This window comes from Vulpes lagopus, chromosome 2 (genome assembly GCF_018345385.1).
Source record: "Vulpes lagopus strain Blue_001 chromosome 2, ASM1834538v1, whole genome shotgun sequence".
NCBI classification, from domain to species: Eukaryota; Metazoa; Chordata; class Mammalia; order Carnivora; family Canidae; genus Vulpes; species Vulpes lagopus.
In genome coordinates this window covers 31,531,392-31,547,075 of record NC_054825.1, presented here as the reverse complement: position 1 = coordinate 31,547,075, position 15,684 = coordinate 31,531,392, and the positions used below count along the sequence as shown (strand labels likewise).

Below are 15,684 nucleotides of genomic sequence, written 5' to 3'. Positions count from 1 at the left end.
ACTTCAGATGTGTGTGAAAGAGAAGAGGTCCCAGGCAGAGGGAACAGCATATGCAAAGCTCCAGGGCTGAAGCAGACACAGACTGGAAGGAGGTCCATGTTCCTGAAGCAACATAAACTGGTGGTCACCAGAGGGGAAGAGGGGGATGGGTGAAACAGGTGAGGGGATTAAGACGACACTTACTGTGATGACCACTGAGTCATGTACAGTATTGTTGAATGGCTATATCCTACTCCTCAGACTAATATAATGCCATATGTTAACTGCACTGGAAAATAATTATTAATTTAAAAATGTCTTAACAACAACAAAAGGCAGAGTGAGTTAAAGCAGGAGCAGAGCAGGAGCTAATTGTTGTTGACAAAGATCACCTGGCTTCCCCGTGAAGCCTGGATCACAAGGGAAGGGTGTCAGCCCAGAGCCTGGCTGGCAGGGCAAAGGTGGTGGCTGCCAGGGGATGGGGAACAGTGGAAATGGAGAGTAGTGGATGGGCATGTGACTTACTGTGGAGGTTGAGGCAGTGAGTTTTGGCAGTGGAGTAAAATGTGCACAGGGAAGCTGACTCCTGGGTTTGGGGCTTGCTCACAGAGGGCACGGTGGCACCGTGTGTTTGGGCAGGTGACACTGGAAAAAATGGACTTGGGGCCCAGGGATCCAGGCACTAGGGTACTGTCTTGAGCGAGACCTAATTGGCCTGTGCTTCATGGGGCTTCCAGTTCCCAAAACTCCACAGTGATGCTGATGCCTACACTGATGTCCTAGTGTCTGGATGTCACAGACACGGCTAAGTTCAGACAGGCCTGTGTGTAACGCCTTAGCTGCAATCATGGAAGCTGAGTGGTCTTAGGCAAGTAAAATAACGTCTTCTAGCCTCAGTCTCTATCAAATGGGGTTGATCAGGTTTACAGTGACTAGACTAGTGAAATCAGTACAAGTGGTACAACTTGTGCCTCTAACTTTGCTTGGTGGGCACAGACTCATACCTGGACCAGAGAGCTGGACCAAGGGACTCTAGTTCATGGCCCCCGCTCCCTCTGGATAAGGCTGTCTATGATGGGTAAGGCCAGTGAGGTCCTTTTTGACTCTGTTTGCTATACATCCACTGACCACCGCCCCTCCCTCCAACTGACAGGGTATTCCTTTAGGAGAATACTAGTGGTGCACTGGCCAAGTGTCTGGGCCCATTGTGGTTCTCTGGTCACAGGCGTGAAAATGGACTGTGATTAATTTAAGAAGGAGGAGAGAGACTCGATTGGCTTTGTATAGGAGATCTCACGGAAAGAAGAGAGGGCTAGGAAACTAAGTTCTGGGAAGGCAGGACGAGGTTGCTCCTGAGGCTTCAGTGGCAGAGACTCTTCCACATCTTCTCAGGATATCCTCCCTGGGGAAAATCTCAGCCCTTTTGCCCCTTGATCAAGACTTCAATTCCAGGAAGAGGAGCTAATCAGTCTGGCTCGGGTCATGTGCCCCAGGTGACCACGATTGGAACATAGGTGTTCTGCAAATGGAACATGGCACCATCACTCAAAGAAAAGGGAATGGGTGAAATAAGTGGTCCCTCTTCCTCTGGGAATTATCTTCTTAGAAACTATAGAAGGAATGCCCTTTAGTGGGTGAAGAGATGGAGGCCACCAACTCTGAGATTCTCTCATCATTTGTATCTTACCACCATTTAAATTGCCACACTTATGGTTTGCCAGGCAATAACTGGTCAGTTTAAAAACCTGGACCATTCTAAATGATAAATGGCCTTATTCTTGTTTTTGTTTTTTAAATCTCTATCTAAAATGCCAGTAGGGAAATAGTGGTGAAGTAAAATGTTAAAACAAACAGAAAGATTCTGGTCATTTCCCTATCTATGAATGTCATGTGTGAGAGCCATTAGTGGGGTCTACCAGATATTTCTAGTTCATCTCATTCTTAGTCTGAAGTTAAGAGTAGCCATACAAGTTCCTTTGGCCAACGACATGGGAGTAGAAGTCATATAGCACTCTCGGGCAGTTGTAAGAGACAGTGTGTGATTTGTCATTCTTTCACTCTGCCATAGAAATCAGCAACGCTCCAGGTAGGAGCTGCTCCTTCATCCTAGTCCTGGTCACAGCTAATGTGGAAGAGCTCGCAGACACCAGAAATAAACATGCAGTATGAACAAGAAATAAGCCTTTCCTATGTAATTTTGCATATGTGGGGGTTGTTTTTTGATGCAGCATAAACCCCTTTACCCTGACTGAGCCATCAAGCATTCATGCCCTTGTCCCATTGGGGTCCATCCTTTAGGTACTGGTAAAGGCAAAAAGAAAAGTCCTAAAACCTTGACACTCCCCATGCAGCACAACACAGTTGCATAAACCGTTCTGCATTTAGAGCGCTTTGCATTGAGACCGAACTGAGTGCTTAAAACAAAAAACATGATTCCTTACTACCCTTCCCTGAGATAGCCACAAAATTCTAAACATCCCCCAAAGTCTCCCTAACTGTCCTTGATTAGATGGAACCTCGGTCCTCAGGTTAAAAATGACCCTGTATCACAGGAAATAAGTGAGATACTCAATTTGCTATATTTGAAGAGGGCTTATTCAAAGGACTATTTATAACAGTCCTCCTTGGGGGATAACGTAGTGCCCCAGGATTACACCAGCTGAGTGTCATTACCACCCCTAGGCCTGAAGGGGGGAGCAGGAGTGGCTGGCAGTGCCCAGAGAAAGAGGGCCACCTTAGAGGAGCTGTGATCATCAGTTTTAGATGCCAGCTGAGGTCCTCAGCACACAAACAGGTGGAAACGAATACAGAGAGGTGCTGAGGGACAAACGAATGGTGTCCACCACACTAGCACTGTCACCACGGCAACCAGTTCCACAACAAGTATGTGCTCGGATTTCCAGCCTGTTTGGATTCAAGAAAGGGGACAGCTTTGAAGTCATCTTTAGCTTTGCTCCTGACCTTCTGGGTCCCATAGGGAGCTCTGTTCTGGACCAGGTACTCACCAGAGACTAGAAAGCCACTGAGAAGATCCCCCTTTCTGTGTCAAGTCTTGTGGCATTAGCTCATCGGAAATTATCGAAATCATCACCAAGAGGACCACTCTCATCTGAACTAGTAACACAAACCCCGGACACATCCAGAAATCCACATTCTTTAATGAAACAATTCTTTCTAGACAGACATGTTAGCCCCTCTCCACTTTCTCTTGGAAACTAACATTTCATGAAATGTAAAATTACACAAAATAAAAAGTACAATATATTTGTTGATAGCACTCGAAACAGTTTTTCTTTTTTAAAAAGAAACCTTTTAGGCATTGGGGATTATTTTTCAGAAGTTCGGTCTACCAAGGAAACTTGTAAAACAAGGGAGCTGAAGCCAAGGGAACGAACATTTGTTCTCAAACTGAACAACAGCACCACGAATTATTTGAGATTCATCCCAATGGACCATATCGACAGCAAATCCCAGCATGAATTCGCTAGTTAATAGGGATTTACAAACGATTGAAACAGGCGGAGCTAAACAGGTTTAAGTTACTTCCAGACCCTCACCCTGCCCTGGGATTCAGGCTCTAGCTTCTGACAGACCAAATCACATGAGGATGGGACCAGGCCGACGACCCAGACTCCAAATACTTCATCAGGTCATCAAGGTAATTCTGTGAACCTAACTGGTCTTGGAGCTCTGTGACACCTCCAAAGCCCAGCAGCCAGTGAACGGACAGAGCAGGCTAGAGCGAGGTCTCCCCTGGGAGGAGCTTCGGCAGGGGACCTGGGTCTTCCCTCCAAGTGGACCATATCTTCCGAAGCCAGAGCATCGATCCCCCCCTCGAGTGAGCTTCTAGGGGAGCGGTCTGGCCAGACCCAGCTGAATCAGGGCTTGTCTTGCCTGGAGTGCGTCACTCACACCAGGCCTAAATACAGGTTTTCAAAGGCGTCCCATTGTTTCAAGTTGGCCAAGTTGTGTGTTTTTGAGAATAATCATACAAAAGAGATAAAAAAATAAGTACCATTGTTTCATGAGGGTGGCCAGTGTTGAGTCTGTTTCTGACTCTCTCCCGCATTTCCATGGAATTTGTTGATTTTATTCAGGCTTTTTAAAGGTCGAAACTACAGAATTTTCGTCTCATAGCCACCTCATGTATTCTGGTTTCAGTTTCAACATTGACAGATATGATTAAACAAAGTAAAACCTGAGAAAATACAAAAATCTAAGAGATGGGATTCACCTTAGCAGGCCGGGTGAACCACAGACAAGGTGCTCCAGTAGCTGAGTCTAAACGCCCCTGGGGCAGGGACTGGGATGTGTCACAATATGAGAATGCAAGCCAAATCTCCATCCAGGGCCAAGAGAGGACTTGGCAAAGGAGACATGTAAAATGCAGGGCTGGTCCAGGAGGGCCTGCTCAATAAAGCTACGGTCAGTGGGTTGGCATTTGTCACACTGCATTGATTAAGGCTCTGACAGCTGATCCTTTACATACGTACATATATACAGACATATATTATTATTAACAATAATACTTTGAATTCTTTTTTGTTTTAAGGAAAAAAATATTTCCATGCATTTCTTCTACCTTTCTTTGTATTATCCTTTGTTTTACTCCCAGCAATCATTTTAATTAGACATAGTCCTTTGAGGGCATATTCTGATCTTTAAAAAATATAACTTTTAAGCTTTTACAAATGCTTTGTTTAAAATGATGTTGCTTTATCCCAAAGGAATTCTGGTGCTTGGGAGCTATCTTGGGTCTCACGGAAAACACTCTCATGTGCTGTCCTGTACTCAATACCAACCAAATAGGACTTACAGTTATGTAAACATTATTTAAAAATTATTCCAACATAAATACTCTTTTAAAGCTAACATACCACAGCTTTTAGCTCATAATGCCCATAGATGCCTTAATGAAATGCCATTCAAAACTACCTCACTGTTTAAAGTACACCTGGAGATTCTAAAATTATGTAAACAACATCCTCTACACTTCTCTAGAACAAGTGCCAAGTGTGGTAAATTCTGATTGCAAGTTGGTGATTGAATACTAATTAGCCTGAACGAAGTTACCAATGCACTCTTTGACCTGATTGGTGACAGGAAGTTAGTCACAGGTTGACTTATCCCACAGAGGATGATTCTTACATGACGTATAATTAACCAGTTTTCAACAATGTTCACCCTGTGAGGGACCCGAACTGGTCCTTCATAGGCTGTCTTTGCACATCTTGCAAATGCAGTTTGAATCAGTTGTCAAGAAGTCAAGGTCAACCACAGCAAGTGCCTCTAAACCTGGAGGACAAAATGGTTTCCTAAGCCCATGGAATCCCACGCATAGGTGGAGTCTTCTAAAGTCAGCCAGGAAAGGAGTATGAGGAGGAGCCAGGATGTTTTCTTCTCGGCAAACTGGGGACTCTCATGAGCGAATGTGTTGCTGGAATTCATAGTGGATGTCTCCGCCTCCTAATGCAATGAGGTATGGGGGAAGCCCAACGTGGCAAGGAGAGCCAATGACACAGAGAGAGGGCTTGATGTCTACTAGCCTGGTGATAATGATGATGCTGAGGCTCCAGCTCTCTCTCTGTACACTGCTTCCTGCAAGTCCTTTTTCAGTTCTGACATCCATATTCTCAGGTTTCCTGATTGACATGTCCCTGGCACACAGAAAGCAAGTCTCCAGCCACAGCTGTGAGTAACAAATCAGCCATGGCCAAGCTTCTATCCTCACCGCTCAATGGAGACAGAAGACAGCCCAAGTCTCTGGGACACCATCACGTTGCCTGGCACCTACAGAAGTACATCCCGAAATAGAGGAATGACCAACCCAAGGACTGGCCTTTTGCCCCATAGGAGCAAGGGACAAGGAGAATGAGGATGACCAGGCATAGCATTAGTGGTTAAGTGACTTCAAAACTTCAATCTTCTTTAAAAGTCCGTGACTGATAACATTGTAGCCAGAATCAAAGAAACATCTTTCCACCTCCGGGGTGGCCAAACTTCACACCAGATACGAGTTCCTTCAAGACCAGATTTTGAGTTTGTGTTTGAGAAAAATACTCTACACTGGTTTAGGCAGATTCACAAGGTGCTATTGTCATAAACAAACAAACAAACAAACATTCTCAGTTCCAGTCTTTCACGAACATCGATGTTACTTCTTCATGTGCAGGGCATCCTGGAACTTGGTGCTGGTGTATCGGGCGTGAAAGCCTTTCTTGTTGATGGTGTCATCCGTGTGGAATTGAATCATTAGAGAATCTCCTGCAGAGTAGATCTCTTCCAGTGGCTGAGGAAAGGGCAAAAGAAAACCAGGGGGACATTAGGTCATTTGGCTGTGGTTGGAGTTTTAAATACAGAGGATGAGACAAAAGTTACATGAGAACGCAAGCAGGAAGCAGGCCGGCGTGGCCATGAGGTGTCCCTGGCACCAGAGACCGAAGTGCATCAACTCTTTCCTTTTCACAGGAAAACATTGCCAGTTCTGCTCCAGAGAGCTCCCCGGCCCTACTTTTTCAGAGACAATTCTAGACACACAGCTCATATAGAATCTATTGGTTATGCAGGTGGACTAGCACTGCTCTGAGCACTTTCAGATCTTACCTCATGCAAGCTTTATAAGGTGGATGCTATCTCCATTTAATACTTAAGGAAACTGACACTCAAATTGACACAATTAGGAAGGTCCTTCTGGCTGTAGAGTCTGTGTCGCCCATTACCTAGCTCCAGGGTCACCCTCGGGATATATCTCCCAGTGGACCAAACACCGAAGCCCATGCTTTCAGCCTATGTCCTGTCCAGGGGCAAAACATGGTGCAGAGCCTCTATGTTTATCACAAAGTTTTTGCCAAGGGGTTAATGAAGGGGAGCCAGGTTCTGAGGCTACTGTCTTCCAGGGCTCAGGGGGACCTAACCGGGCTTCCCACACACCCCATTGCTCTGGACTTTCCAAGGTTTTCCTCTGCACATGGGCCCCACCATCCAAAAGATTTTATCAAAGGTGTGGTATTGGTTATGTCACACTTTGTCATCCTTTCTTCTTCGGGAGAGTGAGTAAAGATGATGGGAAATCATTCAGAGACCTATATAAATGCATTTTGAGGTTCTGATCATCACGAGGAGCACTAGTGACTGCAAAATGAGCTTATGTGAATTCATCCAACAGCAAAGAAGCTTGTGCCATCAGTCCCAGAGGCAGAAACAGGAGAGGACAGGGGCCCAGTGAGAGCAATGCCCAGCATGGTGCAGCCAAAGAGTGTGACCAGGAGCCTGGACTGGCTGGTCCACACACTTGCACTGGGTGCCAGCTGTGTGCCAGGTTCTAGGTCAGGTGTTGTGGAAATAGTGAAAAAACAGGCCTGTCCTATCCGGGGTAGGTGACTGACGAGAGAGGAGACAATGACAAAAAAAAGGACAAAAACCTGGAGCAGAACTCTGTGTTTACAGTAAGATTTGTAATTTCTGTAAGTAATTGGAGTTGCCTGGGGAGAGAACTGTGAATATATGGGATAGACAAAAGCATGATTTAAAACAATTTTTCAAGCCTCAAACCAAATAAACATGACCTTGGAGGCGGCGGGCAGGGAGCCCTTTGCAAAAATAGGAAAATCCTCAGGGAAAGCCTCGTACACAGCCCACATCAGTAGGGAGCCCTCCGGATCTGGTCCCAGGCCGCCTCCCCACCTCCTCAGCAGAGCTCCAGCAGCTGGGGACGCCGCCGGCCGCTGCGAACCAGTGGCAGGGGCAGCTGGATGCACACCTGCCCAGGTGTGTCACGCTCTGCAGCTCGCGCTTCGCCCCGCGCCCCCCGCGCCCCCCGCGCCCCCCGCGCCCCCCTCACCCCGGAGCCGCAGAAGCGGCCGAGCCTGGGCGCTGTGCTGTCGTAGCCGTCGTACGCCTCCATGTAGTCGTAGCCGCAGTCCGCCTCCTCCTCCACCTCGAAGATGCGGAATATCAGCTCCACGCCGTAGCCGTCCTCCGCCACGATCACCCAGGCACAGCGGGCCTGGCTCGGGTAGTTGTTGTCTCCAAACTGGGCGTGCGAGTACAGCTCCTTGGTCTGCACCTCGGCCTTCAGCCGGCCCCCGCACTCTGGAGCGGGGAGAGCGCCGCCGTGTCCCGGGGCACGCAGACCCGTGCGCCGCCCCCGCCCCGGCCCCGGCCCCCCAGCCCCCGCCCCCCAGCCCCCGCCTCCCGTCCGCACGCGCTCCTGCCGGCCAGCTTCCGCCGCGAGCCCCGCGCGCCCGCAGGAGAGTCTGGCAGGTTGCATCATCCCATTTTACAGAGGAGTCAACAGAGGCCGGTAGGTCTGAGTTTCAGGGCTTGCCAGCCAAGGTTCTGTGGTCCTGGATTGGGTCACGCAAGGCCTCTGGGGAGTACCTGAGCAGGCTAGGAGGGAAGCTGGCGGGCTGGATCTTTGCCGCTTAATTCCCTGGAAGCGCTGGAAGCACCAGAGACGGGCGCAGCCGCGCGAGCCCTTCGTACTCACTGTAATTTGGGACTGTTGCCAGCAGAGGGCACCAAAAGCCCATCAGAGCTGCGGGTAGACTCGCAAACCTGGAAACCAGGTTACAGACCCACTCGCTCCTACATCTGACAATGCTGACTTTGAGGCTCCTGGGGGTGTCGCAAGTGAGCCGAGCCTCATACTTGGGGCTTGGATACTGGAGCGCTGACTTCTGAGTTTGGGACTAAGACTGTAATTCCGGTTGGCCCGAGTCCCACACTATCTTGTCTAGGCCACTAGAGACCACATTATAGAAATAGATAAAGGAGAGTGATCAGAGATAAGAAAGTGCCAAAAATCCTGAGGGATTTCCACCACTGCCTGTCCTCAATGTGCTCCACGCCCCCCAGGGGCTGAGCTCCCCAGGCTGTGGCTTCTGTGTTGTCCACTAACACTCTCAGGCCCAGCTGGCCCCAGTCCTGCCCACTGCCAGCTTTTTACCCCCATGTGCTCTTGCTTAGAATTTCTTCCAGGTCTGAGCTGTCTTTGGGGAATTTCAAGTCCCTGAGACTTGACGTGGGTGGTAATGAAATGGGTACAGAGCAGGGCAGGATGCTTTCTATTCACCTTGCCAGATCCCCTCTCCATTCTTCCCCACCTGCTTTGGGGCCCCGGGAGGCTGACCTCTAGCTGCACATGCGCAAGACCCCTGGCCCTCTGCCTTCTAGTTTGGGTTCAGCCATGGGAAACACCAGCAGATCCAAGAGGGAGGAGACCGGTTGGGGTAGTTAGTTCCAAGCTCCCTCCCTGCCTGGTCACCACAGGTTGTGTTGGTGGTCGCAGCTCTAATGGTGGGCAGGAGGCCTCTGCCTGCAAGGCTTTGCAGACCAACTCCTTGCTCTGGCATCCAGGCCTGAGGGTAGCACTTGCTGCAGTTCCTAGTCCAGGCCTGCCCCCTATGGTGTCCCCACACCCTGTCTGCCCCTTTGTAAACTGTCACTTTTGAAATTCTCCTCAAATAAAGACTCTATCTGAGTGTACCTTCATTTCCTGCTGGGACCCTGACCAACTTTGTCTGTAGCAACAAGAGGGAGAGTCACTGGTCAATGGCTTGAACCTTCCCTAGGGGAAGCTAGAACTTCTCCAGGAGCTTGAGAGGGTCCTGCAGGCACTAGAGATGTCTTCTAGGTTTGGGAAGCTAAACCACCTAAGGGTGCTGGATGCCATTCTGTTTTATGTGATTCCTATTTTTTGGCTCTGAACATAAACTGGGTGGGGTAGGGGGGCTGTTAAAGGGATCAGAAAAGCTCACAGGCTCCCATGATCATGATCTCAGACTCCGAGTGGGCCACGGAAAGCCACTGCTTTGCCAAAGGGCCACAACCTAACACCATGATCAGAGAGGCAGAGTTGCTTCCGTGAGTAATATTTTAATGGCTAAAGCGCAGGGCCAATATTCTTACTGATATTCTCCTATTAACAAAGTGGTGTGTTAGTTATAAGCCTATACATTTTCCTCCAAAGGACCAAATAAAGCTATTTACATTTTAAGTGGGGAAAAATAACAGGTCATAGAAACATTGTCCATTTTCCAAACTGGCCCATAGGGGGCGACAAGGGCTGCTCAACACTCCTCAGCTCCCAGACTTTCAGATTTCACGGACCAGCCAGATGACAAATAAGTTTCGGAAAGCGGATGGGAGGGAGGGCGGGCAGGAGGAAAGAAACGTGGCACCCACAAAAGGGGCCGCCCACTTTAAATGCTGTCGATTAAAATGTTGACATTAAAAGAAAACAACCATTCCCCCTATGGTTGCTCACGTTTCATTTGTAAAGAGATGTTTGATCGCACACCTCCCACCCCCCAGTGTCAGCAGGAAAGGCAGTTCTTTTCCTGCCTCCACCCCCGTCTATCTCTAGCCCACGTGGGCGTCAGCGGGCTGCTGGGCATCCCCAATCCGTACCTGTGCTGTGCACCGCCTGGAAGCCTTTCCTCTGTACAGAGGCATCTGAATAAAACCTGAGAAACAGGCTGCTGCCTGAAGCCACCACGGGGTCTGGTTTCTTGCTGCCACAGAAACGGCCAAGGATGGGGGCCAGGCTGTCGGGCCCGTCGTACAGCTCCAGGTGGTCGTAGGCACATTCTTGGTGCTGCTCGATCTCAAACTCATTAAATGTCTGGAGAGTGAAGAGCAGAAAGTGAGGCAGGGGCTTGGTGCTCAGCCGGGGTGAGGGCCGCCTCTCTGGGGGCTGGGAGAGGACGGGGTGTGTGGGACACTCCTTTGGTCCCTAAACAGCCCTCCAAGGTAGTGACATGAGCGACTGCTGCCAAGAGCACTTTTACAGGTTAGTGAGATGGCCGGCTTCCGAGAGCACAGATGCTTGTGGTCATCCTTGCTCCTTCTGTCACATCACAAAGCTCCTTCTCACTTAATGATGACAGCAGCAGTGGCCAAGTACTCACCCTGGGCCAGGAGCTGTTTTGTGCGCTTTACCAATATAACCTCATATACTCCTCCCACCTCTGTGCTATGTCTACCACTATAATCTTTACAGATGAGGAAAATGAGGCACAGGGCAGTCAGGTGACTTGACCAAGTTTTGCCCACTGGTAAAGCTGGGCCATGATCAGGATGTCTGGCTGCAGAGCCCCTGCCCTCAACCTCTGTGCTATCCCATGCCATCCCTGAGTACAAATGATAGGATGAGGCTGTGTGAAGCGCATGCTGCTCCTCGTCTACATCCTCATAGTGGCTGACATTTGAAGAGTGTTTTTTCCATGCAGAGTCCTGTGCCAAATGTTCATGGACATTCTCTCACTTAATTCTGATGATGCTGTGAGAGAGGAGCTAGTACTCAGAAGGGGAAACTGAGACTTAGGGAAGTGTCTCGCCCAAGCTGAATCCTCCAAGCTAGAGGAGGCTGGAGCTGGACTTGATCCCCAGCCAACCTGACTCCAGCCCACACTCCTAACCATCATCAGGAGATACTGCCCACCTCCTCCCTGCCCCCTAAAGACTGTACCCCAAAGCTGGCCAGGGGAGCCCCTCAATTCCAGGCCATGTACCCCCAAGTTTCACGATCCCAAATGTAGGGCTTCTTAGGGACAGGGCAGCTGAGTGATAGATGGCCTGCCCACAGTTGCCAGGGAGATGGGACAAGGTGAGAAGGGTTAAATGAAAGCTTGGACCAAATGACAGAGCAGGAAGAGAGGACATGACTGGAGAGCGAGGGGAGTCTGAATTCAAAAGAGCGCTCCTGGAGAGACAGGGCAAGGATGGAGGTGGAGAGGGGTCATTGGCAGTGCGGGCTTCCACAGGAATGATAAGCAGTAGAAACGGGCAAAGCTCTTCATACCTTATAGAAGGGGAGCTGGGTTTGGGGGCAGTATAGAGGTGGTGGGCAAGAGCAGGAGAGGAGACACCAGCAGCATTAGGGTGGGTGATGCACCGGGAGGGACACCCATAGGACATCCTGTTGCTGTATTCTCCATACAGTATTTCCAAGAATACAGCTTCTTGGAAGTATTCAACTCACATTTTTCTGGTAGCAAAAAGATAGAGCATGATCAAGACGTCCACTATGCGCGTCCCAAGGAAGTTTTTTTAAAAACTAGCACGCACACATATGAACAGCCTCAAATTTATATGAGATCTGGTCTAACTCTGGCCACTGTGACCAGTTGCTTTAGTTCCTTGGCACTGTAAAGAAGGGGAAAATCTCAGGAAACTACTAAAATCTTGAGGCCCTGGGACAGAAGAGGGGCTTCCAGTTGTGCAGGCTGCGGGTTCCCATCCCCAGGGACCGCTGTTCCCCCCGCCTCCAGGGCCCCGGACCTTCTCCAGCAGAGGGCAGGGCTGGGGGGTGGGGTGCAGGGAGTGCCTTTCCCTAACACCCTCTAGCTCACCCTCACCCAGATTCAGGGCTGTTCTGACACCCAGGAAAGCTGCCACAGCGTTTCCCACATGGGCAGCCATGCATGTTAGGTGCCCCCTGTGAGCACCCTGTGGCCATGGGCTCTGCCTTCGCCACCCCTCGCTGCCCAGGGCCTGGCATACACACACCAGCACCTGCACTCTGTCCTGGGCACCCATTCACCCACCTGTCCTCATCACTCTCACCCACCAGTAAAAGCCCTGGCAAGTCCCCAGGCCATCGTCTGCTTATCATCATGTTCTTCTTTGTTCTCTTACATTCTCCCTGCATTTTTGGCCTCTACTTCAGAGGAACATCCATATGCTTCCTGGAGAGCTTACAAATCTCCAGAGTTAGAACGACCCATTTAAAAAAACGTCTGTCTGGAGTATACCTTCTCCAGCTGGCAAAGAGGGTTTGTTTTACACTCCAGGATCTGGGAGCCTCTGGGGGCTGAGATACCAGACTTGTACCAGAGACTCAGTTCTCCTCTGAAATAACTGAGCACAGTGTGTACACCTACAATCATATGCCTGGGAGACTTGAACTTTTTAATTAAGAGAGAATTAGCATAAGCAATCTATTGTTAATTTTTAAAAGATGAATAATAAGAGTCCATTTGAGAAGTTTGGGCAAGGAAAAAGATACATATTTTTTCTGATGCATGTATATATACTATTGGATATGCAAAGGAAATTTCTGGTAGGATTTATCAAAAAAGTTCAGAAAGGTCATTTCTGAAGTGGGCATGGAAGATCTAGAAGGTTTGACTTCCACATTCCAGCCCTCTAGTACTGGTTGTTTTTTCTTTTTTCTTTTTTTAACCTTGAATATGTATTGTTTTGTCAAAAATTACAACTGGAAACAACTGAATGTCAAACAGCTCTATGGATCTGTGCAGTGAATGCCACCTCTTACCGGGACCACTGTGAACAAATGCCTTTTAGAGAGCTTTTCTCACCACCACCCTGTGACGAGGGCTTTGTGTGTGTCCTCGGAATTCTGCACAGCGGCCCCACGACGGAGGCTTCATTAGCATCCCCATTTTCCAGACAATGAAACTGAGTTCTGGAAATGTTGAATAACTTTCTCAAGGTTCAGTGCTGGGAAGTGGCAAAGCAGAGACTCAAACCCATGTCTGTCTGAAACCAAAGTCCATGTTGTCCATGAACTAGGAAAAGGACTCACGAGTTTCACCCTGTGGCCCGCGGTTGAAGAGATGTTCCAGGTGCACTCCCTCCGACTGGGGTATTTGTCAGGCCAGTTGGGACTCGCCAGGGTCCCCTCTGCACTGCTGATCTTGTGTGCACAGCCAGCTGGCGGAGGAGGGGGGACACATGCAGAGAGAAGTCATTGGCTTGTGGGCAGCACTGGAGGCCCTCTGGGTGAGTCTCTCTCTCTCTCTCATATTTATTTGTCATATGGTCATTATCAAATTTGGGGCAGTGGGGAGTCTGAGTCAAGTGTCTCCTGGCTAGAGATATGCTGATTTATCTGGTTTTGCTGCCTTCCTGGTGGTGGCTCAGGGGCTCCTCATTCTCCCCATTGCTATTCACATCATGCTTATCATTGGAAAGATGGTAGTTAGTGGTTGAGACCACAGGCACTGGAGTCAAATGGACTTCGGTCCTGCTGCCTGCCATCCGTGGGACTATGGGCACTTATCTAAGCCTTGGTGTCTTTATTTGTAAAAGGGGTGCCAACTTCCTAGGGGGACATGTGGATTAAATGAGATAATACATGTAAAAGGTTTAGCAAGTGCCAATAAAGGTCTTCATCACTATGCCTTTCATCTCTTTCTTTAAGAATTTCAATGCAGTTTCATTTGGAGGCTATAGATGTCGCCCTGGTTATGGTGCTATTCACAAAAGGTTATGGGACTTGCTCAGTGTGTAGCATTTTGGTCGACAGGTAGAATGTGTGCTGGGCACTATGCTAAGCATTTTGAATGCATTCTCTCATCTGATCCTTCTCACTTTCCAAATGAAAAAATAACTAGAGAGGGTGAGTGACTCACTAGTAAGGGGCAGGGCCAGGACTTGAACTCAGGCCTGCCTTTGGTGTAAATGATTAGGAAACAGAGGGAGCTGAAGGTATACACCGCATCACTCCCACTCCCATTGCCAATGCTGCCTGAGGCTGCAGTTCAAGGGGAAGGGAGGCAGTTGAGAGCGGGTCAGGGGAAGTGGGAGAGGGTAGTAGCTGCTGCTGGGGTTCCTGCTCATTGCTGCCTCCACTCTGCAGCCACACAGAGGACAAATGCCAATAGGTTGCAGGGCCTCAGCATCTGGGACATTTGTTACCACAGCTCAGCCCCACACCCTGGGGGAGCCCATAGGAAGGCAGCCACTATTCAGCTGGGGTTAGACCTTAGTGGGGTTAAATCCCTCCTGGCCTCCCCCACACCATAGGAAGCAAGGCTTGTTCAGGCCCAGGCCCACGCTACAGGAGTCTGACAAAGACTTCCAAGTTCTTCCAACCTGCTTCCCAACCAACCCACAACCGCCTGTGTCGGTATCAAAGGGCTGGGCTTGGAGGGTGGTCTGCACCCTGCTTCTGAGGCTGTCTTACTCACCCTGTAACATTCCAGGTAGGCCTGATCAGACTCTGCGCACCTCAGTCAAATCTGCTAATTTTGCGATGTTTATCCCAGAGAGGGGGCATGGGGTCTTCACACCTTCCCTCCCCCTGACTTCCTCTGCAGGGCCCTATGCTGAGGTCAAGGCCTAGAGCCTGTGTGCTTATCAGAGATGCTCAAGCTCCCTTCACAGGGCAAGGTGAGAACAGAGAAAGGCTCCTTCAGAATGACTGGACATTCAAAAGCACCTGGCCCTGAACTTCCAGTAGTAAATAGAGCAGGGAGCAATCTTTTTCAAATTCTATTTTACTGTTAGACCTGCATATGATAATATCATGACACAGATGGTTGATATTTATTGATATGTCAAGTGTTTAATAGACAGATTGTCTGAAATACTTTCTAGGCATGCTTTAATTTACTTCTCATACACCTTTAAGAAGGGGGTATGTTTTGTCCCTTTTAAACAGAAGAAACAGAAGCTCAGAGGGGTTAAGTAACTTGCCCAAGGTCACACAGCTGGTAAGTAGCAGAGTCAGGATTTAAACCTCAGTAGTCTGATTCTGGAGCCTGGGGGTGTAACTGTGTTGCAGTAGTAATTCCAGGAGGATACCTGAGGGCCCCTACAAGCTGCCCAAATGAGGGAGCTGCCCTGTGGAAAACCTTTGGGCAGGAGGGCAGAAGGAGGGAAGGCATACCAGAAGGGCCCCCCTGGCTGTCACTGTTACACATGTGCACACTCTGGAGGCCAGGTTAGCCTGGCCTC

At 49.2% G+C, this 15,684-nt stretch overlaps 1 protein-coding gene across 1 annotated transcript in view; it reads right to left on the bottom strand.

Moving 5' to 3' along the window:
* Nucleotides 1–3,117: 3,117 nt before the first annotated feature.
* Nucleotides 3,118–15,684, bottom strand: part of TLL2 (tolloid like 2) — a 122,172-nt gene continuing 109,605 nt past the window's right edge. The window contains exons 18-21 of the mRNA XM_041732545.1: nucleotides 13,529–13,656; nucleotides 10,390–10,603; nucleotides 7,820–8,070; nucleotides 3,118–6,268 (exon numbers count right to left, since the gene is read on the bottom strand). Of these exons, the coding sequence (XP_041588479.1) occupies nucleotides 6,134–6,268; nucleotides 7,820–8,070; nucleotides 10,390–10,603; nucleotides 13,529–13,656 (728 nt within the window). The 3' untranslated portion in view covers nucleotides 3,118–6,133. The remainder of the gene's footprint in view (nucleotides 6,269–7,819; nucleotides 8,071–10,389; nucleotides 10,604–13,528; nucleotides 13,657–15,684) is intronic.